The sequence below is a fragment of the Danio rerio genome, chromosome 5, assembly GCF_052040795.2.
Source record: "Danio rerio strain M-AB ecotype USA chromosome 5, GRCz13ab, whole genome shotgun sequence".
Classification (NCBI taxonomy): Eukaryota; Metazoa; Chordata; class Actinopteri; order Cypriniformes; family Danionidae; genus Danio; species Danio rerio.
Window position 1 is genome coordinate 38,312,956 of NC_141025.1, and position 21,962 is coordinate 38,334,917.

The 21,962-nt window shown below is 36.4% G+C and overlaps 2 protein-coding genes and 1 long non-coding RNA gene across 4 annotated transcripts in view; 1 reads left to right on the forward strand and 2 right to left on the reverse strand.

Moving 5' to 3' along the window:
- ftr84 (finTRIM family, member 84) overlaps window positions 1-3,172 on the reverse strand; it is a 60,178-nt gene extending 57,006 nt beyond the window's left edge. For both annotated transcript variants that reach the window (XM_087253784.1, XM_087253783.1), the window contains exon 1: window positions 3,098-3,172. The gene's annotated coding sequence lies outside the window, so the exon portion shown is untranslated. The remainder of the gene's footprint in view (window positions 1-3,097) is intronic.
- Window positions 182-2,031, forward strand: LOC147844060 (uncharacterized). The gene is made up of 2 exons (XR_015491497.1): window positions 182-834; window positions 1,002-2,031. It is a non-coding gene; the product is annotated as an uncharacterized LOC147844060 (long non-coding RNA).
- A 1,707-nt stretch (window positions 3,173-4,879) lies between the features above and the next one.
- On the reverse strand, window positions 4,880-21,495 carry il13ra2 (interleukin 13 receptor, alpha 2). The gene is given in 10 exon segments (NM_001113731.3): window positions 4,880-5,714; window positions 5,803-5,899; window positions 6,575-6,731; window positions 9,999-10,150; window positions 10,260-10,444; window positions 12,109-12,229; window positions 16,853-17,006; window positions 17,628-17,779; window positions 19,778-19,907; window positions 21,435-21,495. Coding segments are annotated over 9 exon segments (1,221 nt in total). The 5' UTR covers window positions 19,881-19,907; window positions 21,435-21,495; the 3' UTR covers window positions 4,880-5,614.
- Window positions 21,496-21,962: the final 467 nt, after the last annotated feature.

The window sequence follows — 21,962 nt, forward strand, 5'->3', positions numbered from 1 at the left end:
AAAGAAAATCGGTACACTGCCACTTTAGCTCTCAAAAAATCTTTAATGTCACAAAGTCACAACGTTTCGACCGACATGGTCTTCATCGGGTAAAGCATTATAAATGGGAGTACTCCAGAAATAGTGAAACAGCTCTACACAGCACCACATTATGTACACATTGTGTTGACATCATGTGACCGTGTGACATTAAAGATTTTTTGAGAGCTAAAGTGGCAGTGTGCCGATTTTCTTTGGATCTTTTACAACAAATGTTTGTTTTTTGTTTGAGCACCTACTTTCAAGATTTTCTAGATCTAAACACTTTTTTGTTTTTTGCAAAGCTATCCACTTTCACACTGGCGTTTCATCTAGCATTTCTGAACAGCTCTTCGTCCACACTATACCGCTGAAAACACACATCATGGGACCACAGACACACACACACACACAAATGCGCTGTCATGTGCACGTCTGAGCTCCAGCAGTTGAGCAAAAAACCCCAGAGAGCAGTGCATGTCAGAAAGTTTATCAAGGATGTACTGCTTTTTTAAATTAACAATAATTGTGCTAATGCCAGTTCTGAGATCAGCGTTTTCTTACTTGCCTAGTCTATTGGTGCATTCCAAATTGGAATATATTGTCCTCCAAAGGGCAGTGAAAAAATCATGGCTGCCATACTGAAGTGTTACTCCAAACCAAAGTGATCAAATGGAATTTTTGGAATGAAGGCTTTTTGAAAAATACATGTGATGGAAACTTCAGACCATGATCAATTATGCAGTTATTTGGTATTACGCACAGCACTCTTTTGGGAAGAGCTCATCTCTATGCTCTAACCCCTTTAGAGCAGGGGTGTCCAAACTTGGTCCTGGAGGGCCGGTGTCCTGCATAGTTTTGCTCCAACCCTAATCAAACACACCTGCCTGGCGATCTAGTATACCTAGAAAGAGCTTGATTAGCTGCCTCAGGTATGTTTAATTGGAGTTGCAACTAAAATATGCAGCACAATGGCCCTCCAGGACTGAGTTTGGATCTTGTTTAATTAGATACACTTACTTTTAATCTCCTTTACAGGCCTTAAATAAACAGTGAATAAAACTAGGTTTAGTAAAGGGATTAATGTGAAGATAACCTATTTTTTCCCGTGCCTTCTGAACAAGGATGTTTTAAGATCATTTAGAGGAAATATTCAATCATGTGACTCCAAACATTTGACTTGCCGGGCATATTTACGCACTCAAATATAGACAGTTTATATGTATAAATAGATTTCCTTTGCACTTTGAAAATGTTTTGCATAAAGACAACAGTATTGTGAAAACAATCCCTGTTTACAAAGACCTATGTACAGTAAGTGACTAAGAATGCTGTATAATGCATGCAAAAAAACAACAACAAAACCCTACACTATGTGCATGCACACATACAGTCTGACAGGAATGCGCATAACCTTAATGTGTTTATAGTTTGCCTAGAGACTATAATTGTTTCGTTTAAAAAATAAATGATGCACTTTCCATAAGATTACTTTAAACTAAATTCATTAAAAATGGGCCATTCAAAGCAAACCAACACCACAACACACGCATGATGTACAACAAAATTAATATTAGAATGAAATGCACCCTACAAACATCCATATATTGATGCCGTCCATGCATATTTTTAATAACTTAAATTAGTTTTACCCCTTCCTAATAAATATGTCATTTTATTTTTAGGGTGAATTTAATTCTTCTGGTGGGACAGCCTCAAGAAGCTAGAAATCAAGCTCTTTCTTACAGAGATTTATTTTTTTATCTGCCTCCATTCAGTCAACAAACAAGCTTTTTTAAGACTGCCCAGAGTTTTTCACTCATCTGTATATAGCAATACAAAATAAATTATCCTAATAACATTTAAAAGGTTTGAAACAGACTAGGCCTAGTCCTGAATGTGTACAGTATCAAGTGTATGATTATATTAGGTTTACTGTTGTATTATTCAAGGCTGGTGCAGAGTGTTTGGGGAAAAAAAAGAATTATAATAAATATCAGGAGCCTGTTGGAATGTCACTGTAATTATTGGGAAACAAAAGAACATCTGAGAACTATATAAATCTTATTCTAGTACTGACATCCCTTTGTCTTCCCCCTTCCTTCCTTCTCTATACATCCTGCCTTCACACTTCCTGGTCTGTTCATTACATGATTTAACATGGGTCTCTGGTGGCTCAGCAGATCACCAGAATTACATAACCGAAATTCCATTGACATTTATGGTAAAAACAACAACAACAGCTGCCAGAACAACAAGCCACAGCCCAGAAAGAAACATTAACTACAAGAAAATAATCATTATTTCTGTGGTTTGATACAACCAGAAGAAAAGTAATCTCGGGTGGTTAAATATTTTGTTGTGGCCGCTATGAAAACGACAGATTCATTAGTTTGGGTGTGAAACGATAGACATACGCATTATGTGTACTGTGCTGCCATCTGCTGGTGGACACTCAAACCAACGGCAAGACTTACCAGATTGTTTAAATAGATCCAAGCGGTCTTTCGGTATGAATATTGAATAATGTACAGTCATAAAATGTAATTCATTTAGTTTGCACTGGATATCTTTGTTTATGTAGCAAGCTGTACTCAACAACTTCAAGTCACCACCAAAAAGATGATGTTGCCTTTATTTGAACTTTCATCGTTATCATTCCGAAACTCTGTCTTGCTATCCCAGTAATTCCACTGAAAATAAAGTCTAATGTTGCAACTTGACCTTCTTGGCCGAGAGTTGCTATGAACAGTGTGTTCCAACAGACAAAAACAAAAATTTTCTAGTCCAATGTGTACGTTTCCTATTCCTAGAAATACAATGCTTAGAAAGTTTGGACTGCAGGCCAGGTTCAGATTCAACAGAACATATTCAAGTAGCCCATTTTATGTATCAACAAGAGTCGGGCTACAATCGCCTATATGAAAAAAAATACCAATAGTTTCTTATCAACATTCCCACAATACGCAATCGCAGCTGCACAGTCAGGTTCTCAAGCTAAATACACAGCATGAACTAATTTATCTAATACATGAAATACAAGATTTAAGCATTAAAAGGTGTAAACCGTGTACTTTACCTTTGAAGTTTCATTTCATAGGGATTATTTTTCCTGAGTTGGCCTTTTGACACACCAACTAAACCAATATGCCACAGCCAGAGTTGCCAAATCCGCTGATAATACACAGTCGTAATTCTCTTGTTCAACTGTGTGAAAGAAATTGTCATTTTTCCCACGAAATCACGGTGATTATAAAACGTGCAACTTTCATAGCAAACCTCCTCATCTCAATAATTTTGTTTCAGGGGCAAACGAGTTGTATTTTTGCTGCAAATGGATTGTTTAATAAGTGACACGTGACACAAAAGCACATTTATTTTATCCTCATGAGCAAGACTTCTTCATTTGTTCTAAGTGAGGGGAAGATTTTATTAATGTTAAAAACAAAAACTTACCACTGTTGAGAGTCTTTTGTGCAATGTAAAGGTTATATGGAATGTTGGTAATCCCTGGCACCCCACTGGGACCCTAATTTGCCAGAACACTATAAGCACTATGTCAACCCCCACTCTATAAACCCAATGTACCTAAAATAATATAACTTCCAATGTAAAAGCTTTTAAATGAATTGTAGACAAACTGTTGGACTCCCTTTTGCCTTCAAAACTGCCCTTATCCTCTGTGGCATAGATTCAACAAGGTACTGGAAATGTTCCTCAGAGATTTTGGTCCATATTGACATGATAGCACTACGAGGTTGCTGCAGATTTGTCGACTGCACATCTAAGATGTGAATCTCCCCGTTCCACCACATCCCAAAGGTGTTCTATTGGATAGAGTCTGGTGACTGTTTAGCCCATTTGAGCACACTGAACTTATTGTCATGGTCAAGAAACCAGTCTGAGATGATTCACACTTTATGATATGGCGCATTATCCTGCTGGAAGTACATCAGAAGATGGGTACACTGTGCTCATAAAAGGATGGACATGGTCAGCAACAATACTCAGGTAGGCTGTGGCATTTACACAATGCTCAATTGGTACCAGTTGGTACGTAAAGTGTGCCAGAAGAATATTCCCACACTATTACACCACTTGCCTGAACTGCTGATACAGGGCAGAATGGACCCATGCTTTTATGTTGTTGATGCCAAGTTCTGACCCTAAAACTGAAAGTCGCAGCAGAAATCAAATTCCTATCTTCTATTGTCTAATTTTGGGGAGCCTGTGTGAACTGTAACCTCAGTTTCCTGTTCTTAGCTGACAGAATTGGCACCTGGCGTGGTTTTCTGCTGCTGTAGCCCATCTGCCTCAAGGTTCGATGTGTTGTGCACTCAGAGATGCTCTTCTGCATACATCTGTCGAAACAAGTGAGTTGAATTACTGTTGCCTTTCTATCAGCTGGAACCAGTCTGGCCATTCTCCTCTGACCTCTGGCATCAACAAGGCATTTGCGCCCACCGAACTGACGCTCACTGGACATTTTCTTTTTTGCACCATTCTCTGTAAACCCTATAGATGGTTGTGAGTGAAAATCCCAGTAGATCAGCAGTTTGTGAAATACTCAGAGGAGCCCGTTTGGCACCAACAACCATGCCACATTCCAAGTCACTTAAATCACCTTTCTTCTCCATTCTGATGCTCTGTTTGAACTGCAGCAGATCGTCTTGACCATGTCTATATGCCTAAATGCATTGAGCTGCTGCCATGTAAATAGCTGATTAGAAATTTGCGCTACAAGCAGTTTGACAGGCGTACCTAATAAAGTGCCCGGTGCGTTTAACTGTGCCCTGGATTGACTTTGTTGGGTATATTATTTGGATAAAAAAACACACACAAACAGATCACTTATTCATGAACTGTTTTTATTATTAATAGAAAATACGCGAATTGCAAAAGTACACAAAAATGGCAAGTTTACTGGCATCTTACAAATACAGTATATGGTTTAATGTAAAAGACAAACAAATTCAAGAAAATCTGGCAAGTAGAAAAATAGGAAAAATTGTAAAAACGAGCAAAAACTGGCAATGTTATTGGCATCTGAAACATCTATGATTTATTTTAATACATTTACTTTAAAAACAGCATAAATTCAAAAAAATTGAATGAAAAAAAAAATAGGAAAACTGTAAAAGACAAAACTGAAACTGTACAGTACGCCATGTCTGGCAAGATCATTGACATTTTAAGAACAAATATTCAAGACTGAATAGATGCTATTGAAAACTGGGCAAAACTGGCAAGACCACTGGCATTTGAAATAAAATATATTATAATATAATTCATATTTATATATGAGTAACTTTAACAGGCACATAACATTTGTGTAAACACATTAGCTAATAGTAGAGTGGCTTGGTAAACAACAAAGTGGATTCTACATTCAGGTCAGTGCTTTGGTTCTTTTGGTTTTCCACAAATCTGCTCCACAAGCCTCTCAGCGCTCACTTTGAATCCACTACCAGGTAAACTGTGCGAGGGCTCTGACGAGTCTCAATTCTCGTGTTTATTTCTCCGAGTAGTGTGCATTTAGTGATGTAGTATTAGGTATGAATGGTAATGCAGCAAAAGCAGGTCATAGGAAGCATCATCACTTGAAAATGGGGCTGAAGATTGAAGGCATGTTCTCGTTGACCTTCTGCTTGTACAGCGTGTAGATGACATCCTTCTTGCTGCACGGCTTTATGCAGCTGTCAGAACAAAAATGAGATTGAGTGTCAACAAACGGCAAAGATAATGGTGTATGCATAAATTTTTTTCTATTGGCTGAAAACTCACATCCTCGTTAATATCCATAAGGAAAGACAGAAGATGATGACTCCAGCAGTGCCAATCATCACCAGGTCCAGCAAACGATAATTCAATGTTGGTTTGACTTTGAGGAAAAATACATGATTAAATGATCAAACCGCAAAGAACTATTTAACATCAAACATTTTAGCAGACACATTTGCATTATTCATAAAAAAATATTCCCAAAAGCTGAAAAGCTTGTCATGGTACAATTTTTAATGGAGTTAACTTGTTAACAAAAGTTCGGCAGAGGAACCCCGCCTCACTTTGTCTCCTTAACCAATCACCTACTCCCTAAAACTTAATTAAGGCAGACCAGCCCTCTAGCACTATTCTTCTCATTCTTTTGAATCCACAGTCCCTCTAATTCCTCTCTTCCCATTCACAATCCTATAACACTCTCTTCACTCCTAGGTTGAATCGGGGGATCCAATCCCTCAACCAAAATATTACAAAGATGGTACCCCCACTCTAAGACTCTGGGCATCATTGTAGGACACCTGATCAACCTACCTATCTACATGTTCACTGTTCATCCTCTTACTTCTCTTTCCCTTCATCCCCCTGTTCTCTTACCATCCCCTACATCCTTATAATAAAGTCTAGCTCAAAGTGTGGCGTGGTTCATGCTGATGAATCTTATATAAAATTAAAATCCCATCTTAATATAAATGTTCTGAAAAAATAAAAAGACAAATTGGAAAGAATAAACGAATGAATGAAATTAATCAAGGTCAATTTTAAAAACCTGTCTCACCTGTACATTTTGTTTGGCTCCAGTCGCTCCAGAATCCTCCATCAGCGCAGTACATATTCACTTTCGATCTGAGATTAAAGCAGGTTTTCTTACTTTCTGCTTCTCTCGGGAGCTCATAAGATGTGCCCAGATCCAGATTCTCCAGAATCTCCGTTTGCTGAAAGAAGAAAATAAAAATAACACAGATTGGCTTGACAGATGGGATTCTTGGCTTTCTTTCTTTCTTTTTTATTGCTTGGTTTGGCACACAACCTTAATCAAACATTTGTTTAACGGTGCATGCCAAGATTCAGAATGAAATGCGAGTGAGTGGTATTTGTTCAAGTCATTCATGTTCAAGAGCTGTTTACTAATTACTAGCTCTTGCACCGCAACGAAAATATTGAGAGTCCTGTCATCAGTTTTCCTCTGCTGTGCTGCTAAAGGCGTTTTGGATGTTCTTCTTATCAAATACACCTGATTCTTATCAGCACATTAGCAGAGTGCTCACAGAAAGTGATCTGCGAGTGGAAAGGGGTGGTTACAAAGCACTTTGTCAGGCATGTGAATGAAGGACAGCAGAAACACAAGCTAAAGGGGACCTATTTTGAGTTTGGCTGTATTACAGTTCCAGTTCATTTTTTAGCACCCCTTTCTCACTAATTTCCATCCATCTTGTTGACACTGATATGTATAATTAATTACTTTGTACAAATGGCCACTTCTGGTGGGCAACCCTTGAAAATCTGAGAAGCAAAATACACGAAAAGTGGAAAGATTTAGATCTCTGACCAGATGTTCTAGCTGCTCAAATCAAATTTTAGATGGTCTTTTGTGTGTTTTTTAGCACGGCATACATTGATGTCAAAATCTGTGACAGAAAAGCCACAAGCATGTGATGATTTTGCCAAGTAAGATCCTGGATTAACATCTGTTGATTCTGGAACATCATTTTTGTTTGAAAATGTAATCCATACCTATTCCCTTCCCCTAAACCAAACCATAACTGTAAATTATTTCCAAAATCAGAGGGGAATAATAGTTGGATAATCATGTAGAAGTGCATAAACCTAACCGTAAGTCTAAACTTAACATAAGCGGTAAACATATCTCTTAATTCTAATTGGTTGATTGGAATGTTGTTCCAGGATCAACATAGATGTTAATCCAGTAACATGTCCTACTTGTTGAAATAATGTTGGAGAAAGCCATAAGTGTTTTTACACAAATACCACTCACTCACTCACTCTGTCACTCACACACACACACACACATGCTCAAATCAGCTGAACAGGGCGTTTGTTTTGATAGAGAGATACTGCAAGTCAATGTGTTTGCAGGTCAATTTACTTGTATATTTGCTACCCAAACAGTAGTTTGCAGATAGTTTGGTTATATATGGACACATACATCTTATTTAATCAACTGCAGTTCAAGAGTTCACACTTAGGCTGATGATTTATTAAAAAGCGTGTTTAGCATGCTGTCCCACGATAGAGCCCTGAGCTCATAAGATCCTCGAGCCCGGGCTCCCTCCAGTTTGCAGGGAAAGAGGAGAGATTGAGCTCAGGTAGACCTCGAGAACTCTCCTGCTGTTTGAAGCTAGTGTGCAATTAGGCATTGCTGTGAAGATATAACTGCTTACTAGGAGCACATCTATAGTGCTGATTTGGATTAGTCAATTAACTTAAGTTGCATGTTTTTGGATGGTGGGAGGAAACCGGGGACCGGGGGGAAACCCACGCGGGCACAGGGAGAACGGAGAACATGTGAAGATGTGAATAAAAACGTCAACTTTGACTGGTAGGACTAGAACCAATGACATTCTTGCTGTGGGGCAACTGTGCTAACCACTGGTCTGCCCATCTAGAAAGGAGGAGGAATAGGGGTGGAAAGGGGAATTCTTCAAAACGAAGATGACTGGTATGGAACTATGGTTATTTACGGAGACTTAGGAATCGTGTGATTGGTGAATAATAAATTGAATAATGCGGAACCAGCCGTGATCAATCATAATCACATGATCCTTTTGAAATTAGTTTATAAATAAACTTCGCTTAATAGTGAAGATAGTCTGCCAGAAAAAAATGCTTACTATCTGAACGTAACCTCTGAGATCAATAATTATTTAGCTTTTTTTACATAAAATGTTGATTGATGAAGTCTATCAGTGTTGTCACGCTCAGAAATAAAGGTGCAAAAGCTGTTGTTGGTGCAGTACTGGTATGCTTTTATACTTTATTATTATACAGTAAAAAAGTAAATTGTATAAACACTTAATATAATTATGTATAATTTAGGTACTTATATAATACTTTCAAGGAACCAAATTTGTCAGTTCAGAAAAAATGTAACTCAAAAAAATAAAACACAAAAAAACCTACCAATCCAGTAACAGTTGTGGGTCTTTATTTCTGAATGTGATGTCAGAGAATGCAGAGCATTTTGGTATGTGTTTAACCCCTTATGCTGGGGTTTCCACCTTAATTGAGCTGACCTAAATCGAAGAGCTTCCAAATACAAACCTTTTTTATAATTTAAACTTATAATTTTAAATGACATAAAACACTGTTAAAATTGATTAAAAATAATTGCATCTCTTGTCTGTGTTATAATAAACCCTGACAATTTATTTTATTGTTTTGTATAAAAATGTCTTGTATAGCCTGTGTGTTCCATCACCCTGTAGATATTTGGGTAGTAACCTATTTATTGCCGCCTACCAAAATTTGAGGTCTCCTCATGTCTGCAAACAGTACTGTGGTATAAATGTAATATAATTTATGTAGTGTCATTTAGCAAAAAAAAAAAATATATTAAATGACGAAAGTAATACATATTATTGTATAGTCTATGGGGTCTGCCCTATGATAAGCCACCTCATTTAGGTGATTTTTGTTTTTAAAACACTCACTGTAGTACTCAAGTGGCCAAGAATACAATTGTGAGTATCTGAACATGCCCAGACTCCGTTAGTTGAAATCTAACAAAAACTTCCATGTCCACTTCAGGCAGTGGAACAGTTTTTAAAAGACCAGAGAGAATTCCCTGAATAGAAGTGCTTGGGGAGTTTACAAGCATGCGCCTGAAAGCCAAATAGATTGCAACCATGAAGTTCACGTTTGGTGAACTCTACCCATCTCAATGTGATTTCTTAAGGGGGAATATACAAGCTTTAAATCTGCAGAATTGAAATCTGAAGCATTGCAATCAAGTGGAGCTGATGGCTTATATTTACACTTGGGATGTATTTTATGTTGAAGTTAGTTTTAAATAAAGTCCTGAGATATCATAATATCTATAGACATCTTGCACAACCAAATTTTTGTGTGACTGTTGTGAAACGTCTAAAACATGAACCAGCAAGCTCAAAAATGCACCACAGTTTGCACACAAAACAGAAGATCGCTGTATAGAAGGAAGTAAGATAAAAGGATTAGAATACCTTCAGTTCTTTGCCATTTGCCATTAGAGTGCTGCTCTCCACCTCATAATCCAAGCAGTGTTCTGGCACCTGACCGCTAGGTGGCGCCCATTCTAACTTTAACCATCCATCAGTCTCTAACACGTCCAGAGAAGAGACCGCTGCAGGCTTTACTGCAGATAGAAGACAATGTTCCATTATGCACTTTGGGTCAAATCAACTGCTTATGTGTCCCTAGTTATTCTGCAGTATATATGCAATTTGTTCTGTCAGTGTAATTACCATAGTTTTGGATCTCAATGGAGAAGTAGGCTGGTCTTAGACTCCCTGTTGAAGAAGATCCGTTGACACACATATTAAACTTGGAAAACTCCAAGAGTGATTGGCGAGGAAACCTGCATCCTCTCTCATTGTTTGATGATACAATGTATTCTGGACATTCCTTTGTTTCTTCCATTTCCCTGTGCCTGGAAAAACAGAAACACTTATTGAGTGCACTTACTTTACATTTACATTGATTAATTTAGCAAACACTTTTATCCAAAGTGACTTATGTCTAAGTCTATGTGTAAGATATATGTTTATATATACACAAAGGGCGTAGATTCGCTCTTGACATTGGTGGGGACACTCTCTACTCTCAGATATAAAGGTACGCAAGCTGTCACTACGGTGGTACCTTTTTAAAAGGTACAAATTTGTACTTGAAGGGTTCATATTGGTACCCCAAAAGTATATATTAGTACCTAAAAATTTTAGGTGGAACACTTTTGTACTTTTTAGGTACTAATATGTACCCTTGAGGTATTAATATGGACCTTATTGGTACAAATTTGTTCCTTTCAAAAAGGTACCACCCCAGTGACAGCTCACGTACCTTTGTTTCTGAGAGTGTAGAGCACATCACACATTATGTTTTGCACTTTTAAAAACATGATTAAAGTACTTAATAATATTATAAACAATCCCATCCCATGCTGTAACAGTTTATTTACATTTAGCTGCAGTCGGGCTTTGAGCAGGTATGAATATAGAGACATTTAGAGAGATGTTTGACACAATTTAACTGTTCTATGCCAGTTATTGTTTTTCATAATCATAGAAGTCAAAATTGAAACTGAATTGTAATTAATTGCACAGCCTTGGTTATTAGTATTACAGTGAACTCGTAGCGAACTTGACTTGGTGCACATTTAGGTTTAAAGTTGACAGAGCATTACTTTAATTTAACGTAGATTAAATTATTGGTAGGGGTATGTCAGTAATTGGTGGTTATTGGTGAGGACACGTCCCTTCCATCCATGCCAATTCTACACCCTTGTAAACACATAGTTGAAGCAAAAAATACTAGCCCTCCAGTAAAAGTTTTGTAATTTTTCACATATTTCTCAAGTGACGTTTAACGGAACAAGGAAATGTTCACTTCCTTCCACAGAAAGTCTTCTTTCTATTAGATTGGTTTTAATAAAATAAGTTTTTTATTTTTTAAATACTTTTATTATTAGCCCCTTAAGACATTTATTTTTAATGGCGACAGAACAAACCCGCTGTACAATGACCTGCCTAATTACATCAATTTCCTAGTTAAGCCTTTAAAAGACACTTTAAGCTGAAAACTAGTATCTTGCAAATTAGCTAGAAAAATAGCATGCATGAATGAATGAATAGATGAGTGGATTATGATCAGAATGGTATTTTGGCATCACCTTTAAGATTCTGTGGTATTTTGCAAAGCAGATTCATGGAAGCACAGCTAAGTCAGCTAAAAAGCTCTGTCTTGACCTGTAGTTCAGCAGAAAGTGTTTATCCTATTGGTTCCACCATGAACACAACCAAATTGGTTGAAGTTTGCCAAATGCAAATGTTTGTAAACTCAAATGAACAGAGCACTTCATTTATTTTTCTTTTATTTTTCTTCCATGGAACAGATGGAACAGGAAGCCTTTGCATGCCATTAGTGTATTGTCTCAATACACTTGTAAAATCCAGGCTATTCCACAGTAATTGACTTGAGTATAAACCTGACATCTAGTCTCCCCGAGGCACAGAGCAACTGTGCTTAATGCATCTGTTAAATGATTTGGAATGTTTAATAGTCTAATTTAAGCAGTATTCACATCGAATCACTCACCAGTAATAGAGGTAGTGCTCTGAATTTGGAGGCTGGACAGGTCCTGACTTCCAGGTGCACTCCATGTGCTCCTTCCCATAGTAGATACAGTGAAAATCTCTTATTCTTGAGCCTGCCAAACCTGAGAGAAAAATCACAGGCATCTTTAGTTAAACAGAAATTAAACACTTAAAAGTGATTAGTGCTGGGCAAAAAAAAAAAAAAAATATCAGTTTTAATTTAATCCAAAATTAAATGTTGTTTTGACAGTGTGTCTATACTTGCTATGTATAGATTCCTAGAAAATCATCACACCCTTTGAAATAATTACTTCCTTTGTCATAAAACCTGAAATCAACTCTTCTAGCCTTTGAAATGTTTTTGTAGCCTTCTCCTAGCCTGTGCCTTTCTATGATTTTATCTCGAAGGTCTTTTGAAAGCAGGGTGTAATATGAGTAAAGATATAGATTTTCACACAGCATGTTGATTTTTTTATTGGCACTGTAAAATAAATATAAATACACACAGGCATGCATATGTTTGAGAAATTGTTTATCTATATTTAGATATAAAATATGTGTATATGATATAAATCATAAAGAAATGTATTAAATATCTATGTAACAATATTACATGGGGGGATGGGGGGATATTTTGTTCTAAATACATAAGGAACTCAGGACATTGTAGAAGAGTAACAAACAGATCGTTGAAAAAATAACTGTCATAGAACAGTACAATACAGCATAAATACTGAATGAAATGAAGAAGAAATAAATCAAATAATGATCAGAAACTATGGAAACCAAAACTAAAGAGGGCAAATGAATAGCAACTAAATGAAATGCAGATGACTGACAAACTAAGCATGCATTAGAATGACGCGATGGTGCAGAAATATATAATATTAAAATAGAGTAAGCAGTTTCAAACAAGATACCAAAGCAATATAAAAATAGAATATATATCATTTTAACAATAATTGTTTCTATTAGAGTTGGCTGTTGAATGGCTTGAGAAATGCATGTGAATGCTCACTTCTGGCCTGAATTACAATATTGAAGAATTCTGTATTATAGAAGAATGATTAATTTTGAAATGGCAGTTATGCTTCAAAAGAAATTCTTATCCATGGTTCAGGCTCAGTTATCATCAAATTAGAGGGATCGTAATCCAACAGATGGTTAGGCCTTCAACTGAAATTTACTTGATCATTTACTGTATAAAAAATGAAGCAATGGCTGTTTAATTCACTTCAAAATAAATTCCCAAATAAATAGCGCATGATGAAACAGTTTTAATCCCTTCCAGATGTGTTTAGACACTTAGCATGTTTTTAAAATCATTTTTGTGTGTGTTTGTTTGGTCCATTTGGTCATTTTTTTGTTATACAATAGTTCAGATCAAAAAGGCTCAGAATGCATATTCACATTCATCAGTTCAGGTGGTTACATTTTTGTGTAATTATTGTTTTGATAGTTTTGCATATCTGAAAGTCGAAGGTATTACATCACACACAAAGACGTTAAATCTTATGCAATACCTGCGTTAATGTTAATGCGGCTTTACTGATATATGTGTTGAGTGTTCCTGTAAAGTCTATCTGACTGTTTTATTGTTTCTAATTAGAATGGGAAAAGTCATCACATCCCTTTTTCGGGGAAATTGTTAAACGAAGCATGAACTGATGGCAGTGTTTTAAATATTGCTTCACTAGATTTTAACATCAAAGACATAATTTATGCTCATCTTTGGAAGCTCCTTTGAAGGCATCTTAAAGTCGGCATGAAATCAATTGGTACTTTTTAAAATATCTTTCTGTGTTGTAGTGATTGTTATAAATAATGTATCTGTGCACTTTATTATTTAGTAAAAAATGTATTTGCCCTCAGAAACTTTAATCAAATACCACAATCTTCCCTCAACTTCTTGAAACAACTTTTCTTTACTTTTGGTCACATGGAATGCCTTTAGGGTGAGGCTACAGTATCGACGTGATTCTCGCTTCAGCCCTGCTTTTGTCCATTCATCAGTCTTACTTCAGTTTGTTACCAACACCCTTCTACCAACAATTCAACCTGGTTCTCAAAGGATGAAATTATCAACCACCCAATTTTTGTTTCTCATTTAAAGAACGTTTTACTTGTCTGTACATGACAATATGGGGGAAAAGGGACAATCTTAACCCTCTGTTCCATGCTGACTTTAAGTAAATCTGTTTTGCACCTTGTTGTGTGAATAGCAAATCCATTTGCGCCACTTTGTGGACTCACGGGCATGCTGGTCTAAAATGTAAGGCGCGTTGTTGGCGTGATGCTATTTTGAAGAACTGAAATAGACCACACCATTGACCAAATAAAAGCAGGTCAAGCAGAACACGTTTTTACGCCTATGTGGGTTCAAATATACACGGGGTGTAAAGTAATACACAAATATTTTTACATATGAAAAAAATAAAGGATTAGAATGTTACAAAACTTATTATTTCTGCATTAATATAAAATCACTGCCTCCATGCCTTTTTTCAGTTCATTCCTGACACTCTTTTGACCACATTTCGATATTATTGTTCATTTATTCGTTTGTTGGAAATTAAAACTGAATTAAGAAATAGTTTTGAAACGAATCTTTGAGCTTAACAAACAAAATTAAATATGTAGGCTAACGGATGTTTTCAGTGCAGTGTGGTTTCCTTATCCATGTGAAAGTAAAGAGAGAGTAAAGAAGCTGAATGGAGGAGGCTTATTCTTTAACGTCGCTGCAGATGGTCTGTTTAACTGTTTTTTTTTGCTTGTGAAGCGTTTAGTTTATCCACCTACCAAGTCTGCCATGTAAATAGCTAAAGCACCATGGTGTGGCCCAACTGACTCTTAAAGAGAATGGGAGATGAGACTCTGATTCATTTAATGCAAGTTATGCTCAAGACATACCCATAACTCATTTAGGTAATAAGCACCCAGAATTTTTCAATCCTTAAAATCACAAAAGAATATTCGGACATGCTCTTATTGCTTTTGTGCCATGCGCTTTAGACTTTGCGCCTAGATCGTTAAAATAGGGCCCTAAGTCATGCAACTTGTTTTACACAATATGGACGTCTTGTTGCGCGTAATCGATGTCACTTTAATGTTGTGATATTTTTTCACCACCTATGACTGGAAATAATGTCTAGAAGACCACATGAAGTCAGACATCTGACTTTTAAGGTGGCTTACTTCCAAAGAGGATATTGTGGAGATACTTAGTTCAACTTTTTTTTAAGCAGAGCATTAGATGTTAATTATATGTAATGGTAGTACAGTACATTCATCTCTGCTTCTCAAAACCTTTAAAAAATGAAAGACAGCATTTTGGTTGATTTTTTAAAAGTGAAACAACCATGCATCTTTTTGACTTCATATTGTCAAAAAGTAGTCATGATGTGTGATTGACTGGAACTCATGCTGCATTTAAGCTGGGCCAATGTCAAATATAAGCAGTTGCTCAACAGTTGATCAGTTGCTCGTTGGTCACTGCCTTCTTGGAAATGACTTCATGCTGGATGTCTGAAGTGGAGCAGCATTTCACATACAGTATTACTTTTAAGTGGGAGGTCAGAAGATTCTGTTCTTCAGAACATGATATGAAGTTGAAAGTGATAACAGCACAAGCCTACAAGTTTAACAAAAGTTTTCCTGGCTTTCAGTAGTGAGAGGCTTCACTATGCTCTGTCAAATAAAACGTTTAATGAATTGGCAACCTATCAGGTAATCATCAACCTACAGCAGTGGTCTCAAACTCGATTCCTGGAGAGCCACAGCTGCAGATTTTAGCTCCAACCACCTCCAACTCACAGCTGCTTAATAGGCTGTTTCTCGATTCCAAGAACGAAGAGAACGGACTTGCGTTCTAGTGAAGACCAGTTTTTTCAGATCACCTCGGAAGAATGAGGAAATTACGAGAACAGAGAACACATCCTCTGAAAAATGAGATGCTGCGTTCTTCCTGATGGTCACTTGGTCACGTGCTTCATGCATTTTTAATGGAAAAATATTTAAACATTACAGCATGCATGCGATTTATTGCTTGTCCCCTTTTCTCAATATAAACTATGCATAAAGACTTTACAAAAATACTTTGCACAATATAAATAAAACAGATTTTAATATGAATTTCAACAAATAAACCCCCCTAATGTGTTTATGCCTTAATTAAGAATTTCATGTCAATGTTTACTTTCACTTTTTTATTCAGGAAAACTCCTGAGATAAATAACTTCTGGGACTTCTAGAGCGAGTTTTGCGCTCAAGTCTGCATCGATGCATCTGCGATACCAAGAAAACATACAGGAACTTTCACGCTTCCTCCATTCTTGCGGTCATGAGTTTTGGAACTAAACTTTGGCAGTTGATGATGACGTTACATAAGAACATGAGGACGCAAGATCACTGAAGAACGCATGTTGAGAAACAGCCATAGTCTCTAGTAATTTTGAACACTTTGATTAGTTGGATCAGCTGTGTTTGATTAGGATTGGAGCAAAACTGTGCAGAGCTGCGGCCCTCCAGGAATCAAGTTTGAGCTATGACTTACACTATGGTATTGGATTGATCTTTTTTTTTTTGTTTAATAAAATGTACTGGGACAATTTAGCAACACTTAGGATAACTGAGTGTATATTTAAACGACTAATATAATCAGTAAGATTTCAATCAGATTGCATAAAATAAGAATCCACAACATGTTTTGGCTTCAGTGGTCTACAATAGTTTTAAATCTATGTTACCTGTGGGTTCAGGTGTGTACACTGTCTCCGTCTCTTCTCCCTGGACTTCTGTCCCATTGGTACAGGCGCACTTCAGTACAGTGAGGATTCTCAATTTGACTGGTTTCTCAAGGTCAAACTGGGCAGCGTAGGTCAGTTTGACAGTTCGAACACTCTGTACAACACAAAACAGCACAATTGGAGTCACGAATCATGGTGCTTTTACTGTAAGGATAATAAGATTATATATTTCAATTACACTGACACTCTAAGTAAGAGGTGAGCATTCTTTTATAATTTTTTTGAAGATTGCCTGCAGGTGGTTGTGGTCACAGAAGGATTGCATTAAATTAAACAAAGATTTGGCTCGGCTTTTTGCAGTTCCCTGGAACTCTACACTGTTGTTTCACTTGTGCTTGCAATGGACCTTAGAGTGCACTTAAGTGTGATTTATTAAATGAAGCAATGAAATGGAGGTAAAACCAATGTGACCATTCTCAGTTTTTAGATAATATTTGTCATGACATTCAGTTGCTTTGAAAACACCAAGTTATTCCGATGGCTGATATTGAGCTATGATAATAAAGACGAGGAATTTCCACAAAAATCAGCATAAAAGAAATCTTCTGTTAATCAAAGCAAATCATTCAAATCATGCCAAAGAGTGAAGCATGCATGAAGTGTGAAATAGGCAAAACGTGTTTGTTTTTGTGGCAGAATATGCAGCAGAATGAAAGTTTACTAATTGAAATGAAAATAAATGTGTGTGAGGCCTGTTTTGTGGGTGGATTCTCACCCTCCATCGCTCCTCGTAGGTGTCAAAGTATCGGAGCTGGTATCGCACTGTGCAGCCCGTGAGGTTCTGAAGGCTAGCTGGACGAGTCCACTGGATATTGAGGTAACCCAGAAAGCCAGGATCTGTTATCTCAATATTAGCAGGTGGATCCACTGTAAGGAAGGAATAGTGTAAGTTAACGAGCAATATTTGTTGCACTGTTAATGGATTAGTTCACCCAAAAATTTGAATTTGGTTATTAATCACTCACCCTCATGATTCTAATGCAAATACATTATATTGCACACAGGAAACACACTCAAAAGTGTTGTTTAAGCTTCATATGATTACAGCTGGACCACTGAAGTCACAAGTAATGTTTTGGTAATGCTACACTTTAATCAGCTAGTAGCTAGCTCTTTGCAACTATCACATTTTTGCTCACTTAAGCTAAGCAGGGCACTGAACCTGTGGTCTGTGTGGGTCTTAATGTCCCAGTATAGTGAAGGGGACTCTATTCTGCTCAGTGAGCGCAGTCTTTCGGATGAGACCTTAAAACTGAGATTCTGACTCTCTGTGGTTGTAAAAGAATCCCAGGATGCCCACTGGTCTCTGTCCATCATGGCTTCCTAACCATCCCTGTATCATAATTGGCTTCATCACTCTGTCTCCTCTATACCAATTAGCTGGTGTGTAGTGTGCAATCTGGCGCAATATGGCTGCCGCTGCATCATTCAGGTGGATGCTACACACTCATGGGAGATTCCCCCAACGTGTCAAGCGATTTCAGTGTCAAGAAAAGCGCTATATAAATGTAAGGTAGGGGTGCCAAACCCTGTTCCTGGAGATCTACCTTCCTGCAGATTTCAGTTGCAACCGGCATCAAACACACCTGCCTGTAATTATCAAGTGCTGTTCAGGTCCTAGTTAATTGGTTCAGGTGTGTTTGATCAGGGTAGGAGCAGAACTACGGAGGAAGGTATACCTCCAGGAACAGGGATGAGCACCCCTGATGTAAGGAATTATTATTATTATTATTATTATTTTTATTATTATTATTATTATTATTATTATTAATCATCTTGGCTGTCTGTGGAGAATGAGAGAGCTCTCTGATTTCATCTAAATATCTTTATTTGTTCTCTAAAAATTAAGGTCAAAGGGGATTGAATGGCACAAAGATGAGTTTTTAATATCAGAATTTTCATTTTTGTATGAACTAATCCTTTAAAACTTGGCTTGCCGAAAGACATTTTGAACTCTGTAAGTTAGCTGAGTCAGTCGCATGAGTCAAACTTTTTGTAATGAAATATAGTGGAATCAGACAAGCTTTTAACTGTGGCAAAACGTCATCTCAATTCTTTGCTGGTCTAGTCATTAAGTTAAGCAACTAAAGAAATCGCGTCAAAAGGACATGATGAAATAAATGTTAAAGACACCATACGGGCTGTATTTTAGGATGTGTTCACACTAGGCATTCTGGTTAAAACTCTGGTGCAGTTGATATGTTAGTAGCATGTGGGTCAATGCAATATGGACTAGAGGCATATATTTATATAACAACATGACATGTCATCACAAGATGAAAAACAGGAGAAAAAAAACAGAAAGTGTGCTCAAGAGTACCTCTTTTTTCACATTAAAGTCGTTATGAATTATAGTTTCACGTTCCTTCAGCTTAGTTCCTTATTTATCAGAGGTTGCCACAGCGGAGTGAACTGCCAGTTACTCTGGCATATGTTTTATATGTAATAGATGCTTTTCCAGCCTCAAACAATTCATTACATGTATCTTAAATGTCTCTGCTTGCAGATCTTTGTGTGTTTGATGAAGGAGTCACTGCCACTGTTTAGTCTCTGTTCTGCCCAGCACACAGCATTGTTTTATATGTTCAGTAAGTTCTGATATATGTCCTAACTTTTGTTTTGTATCTTCAAGTTCAGCCTTTGAAATAATAGCGTGAACACAAAGAACTAAATGTTCCGTTTTCTTTTTTGTCATTGTCAAGTGAACCGAACAACAAGTGTGAACACACCTAGTATCAAATGATTCAAGATTTGTCCATGCAAGCGCAGACTATCTTATACAGTATGTATGTGATTCCCTTGGAGGAGGCCTGGAATTGTGCCTTTTGTTTTAATGGCTTCTTTGGAATCAGTCAGGAAACTCACCCGCAGCTCCACAGGCCATGACCTCTGATGTGGAGATGGGCTGAGTCAGCAAAAGCACAGCGAACGCAGAGAGCCATGCAGAGAACCTATTCAGCAGCAGCATGTCCTTTAGAAGTGTTATTATCTGTGCCTATAGAGGGATAAAGCATTAAACATTTACATCAGTCCAATGATGAGCTTTCATTCTTCTGTGACCTGCAATGCAGGTAAAACAGCACTCTGTTTAAATTGATTTACAACTACACCGGTCCCCATTTTTTACCCTTTGTGGTTCGAAAATGAATAACTGTTCACACACATTAAACGCTCACGCTAAAGGTGTGGCCCCTTTGTTATGATAAACTGGTTTGTTTTGAACTTTCACTAGCAAAGACTGCTTAATATCATATCAGCTCACTGGCATCTTAACAGCTGTTCTGCATCACTGTATATCTTCATTGTTCTTTGCATGAAATGAATAGCTTTGTCAAAAAATTTACAAAACAAATCTCTTTTCATCTAAACATTGTTCTTCCAACCACATCTGAATTTGATTAAAACTTGAATTATTTGAAAAAGAAAAGTATGTGTGTGTGTGTGTATGTATGTATATATATATATATATATATATATATATATATATATATATATGTGAGTGTGTGTGTGTGTGTGTGTGTATATATATATATATATATATATATATATATATATATATATATATATATATATATATATATATATATATATATATATATATATATATATATATATATATATATATAGTGTTTTACAAACTTGTGTTTTTGAAAAAAAGATGCTTTTTAGTTATTTTTGGTAACCATTGTATTTTGGTTTAAATTAATTTAATTGAGCGAAAATTACGTTTTTTGGGGTAATTTTTAAGGTAGCACAGAAGAAAAAACTGAATGAGTGGCTGAGCAAATTAAGTTTCATTTCTTTGTGAATTTTTCCCTTAACACAAATCATTATATTGAAATAGATTGCATAAAATTAAAAGGAAAGCAAGAAATTCAAATAAATTAAAGGGATAATTGACTCAAAATTGAGAATTCTGCAATAATTTACTCACACTTGTTTTCTTTATGAATTTCTTTTTCTGTTGAACACGAAAGAAGAGATTTTGAGAAATGTTAGAAACCTGTAATCATTGACGTTCATAGTACTACATAGTGTCAACAGGAGAAGGAAACTCATAAAGCTTTTGAACCCCTTAAAGGGATTTAAATAGTCTGCAAATTCTTTTTTGGTTTATTTTTTGAGAGAGCTATCCCTTTAAATATTATTAATAACATACATCAAGTATATTAATGTTCATACACACAGAAATGTACAGTATATATTTTGATATCCAATGTCAAAAGTTGTTTCTAATTTTATAAAGCATAAAAACAACACAAATGTGTAATATAGTTTTATACTTTGTTAAATCTAACGTAACAATTTGACTTGACATGTTAAAATAAAAGCTGTTATTTCAATAAACTGAAATATTTACCATAAATGATATCTGTACTCACAAAATGAATATTATAAATGAAATTAGCATATACAGATAAATAAAACAGATCTGAGGATAATAAAGAAGACTGAACATTCACATGTCAAACAAGAGAAAGCTACTGAAGTACAAAAGACCAGAGGAAAAAAGTATACTCACAGTCAGTGCCTGAAGATGGTCTGAATGAACTCATGTTCTGTTCTGGGATTTTGTAGGTGAGACGCCTCCTGTTGGTTATTAAGCAGAACTCCAGACCTATTATAAGGAAACCTACCACAGCATACAAGTCTCTGCCAAGACATAATTAAAGTCATTAAAAGTTTAATACATGTGGTTTTATCATTCAACATGAACTGGTAAAGTGATCGCTCAACATGAACAATATATAACAAAGGGTTATTTGTTGCTGGAGCTGTATTTACATAGAGCAAAAAAAAGAGGCAAGGTTGCAAATATGTTTCTGTGCGAGTTGTGAGCATCAAGTCACTCAATGTTTACTTTTATTCACTCTGTTTATTCACTTTTCCCACTTATGTGACGAATTAAAGCTAAGCGAGTGGGAGAAAAAAAGACAAATGTGTTTCCAGGAGGAATGTTTATATTGAATAAGAGAGAGCTGAGCTATTTTAACTCACAAGCACAAACATTTTTTTCTCTTCTGATTAACATGTACCCTCTGTGTTTTAA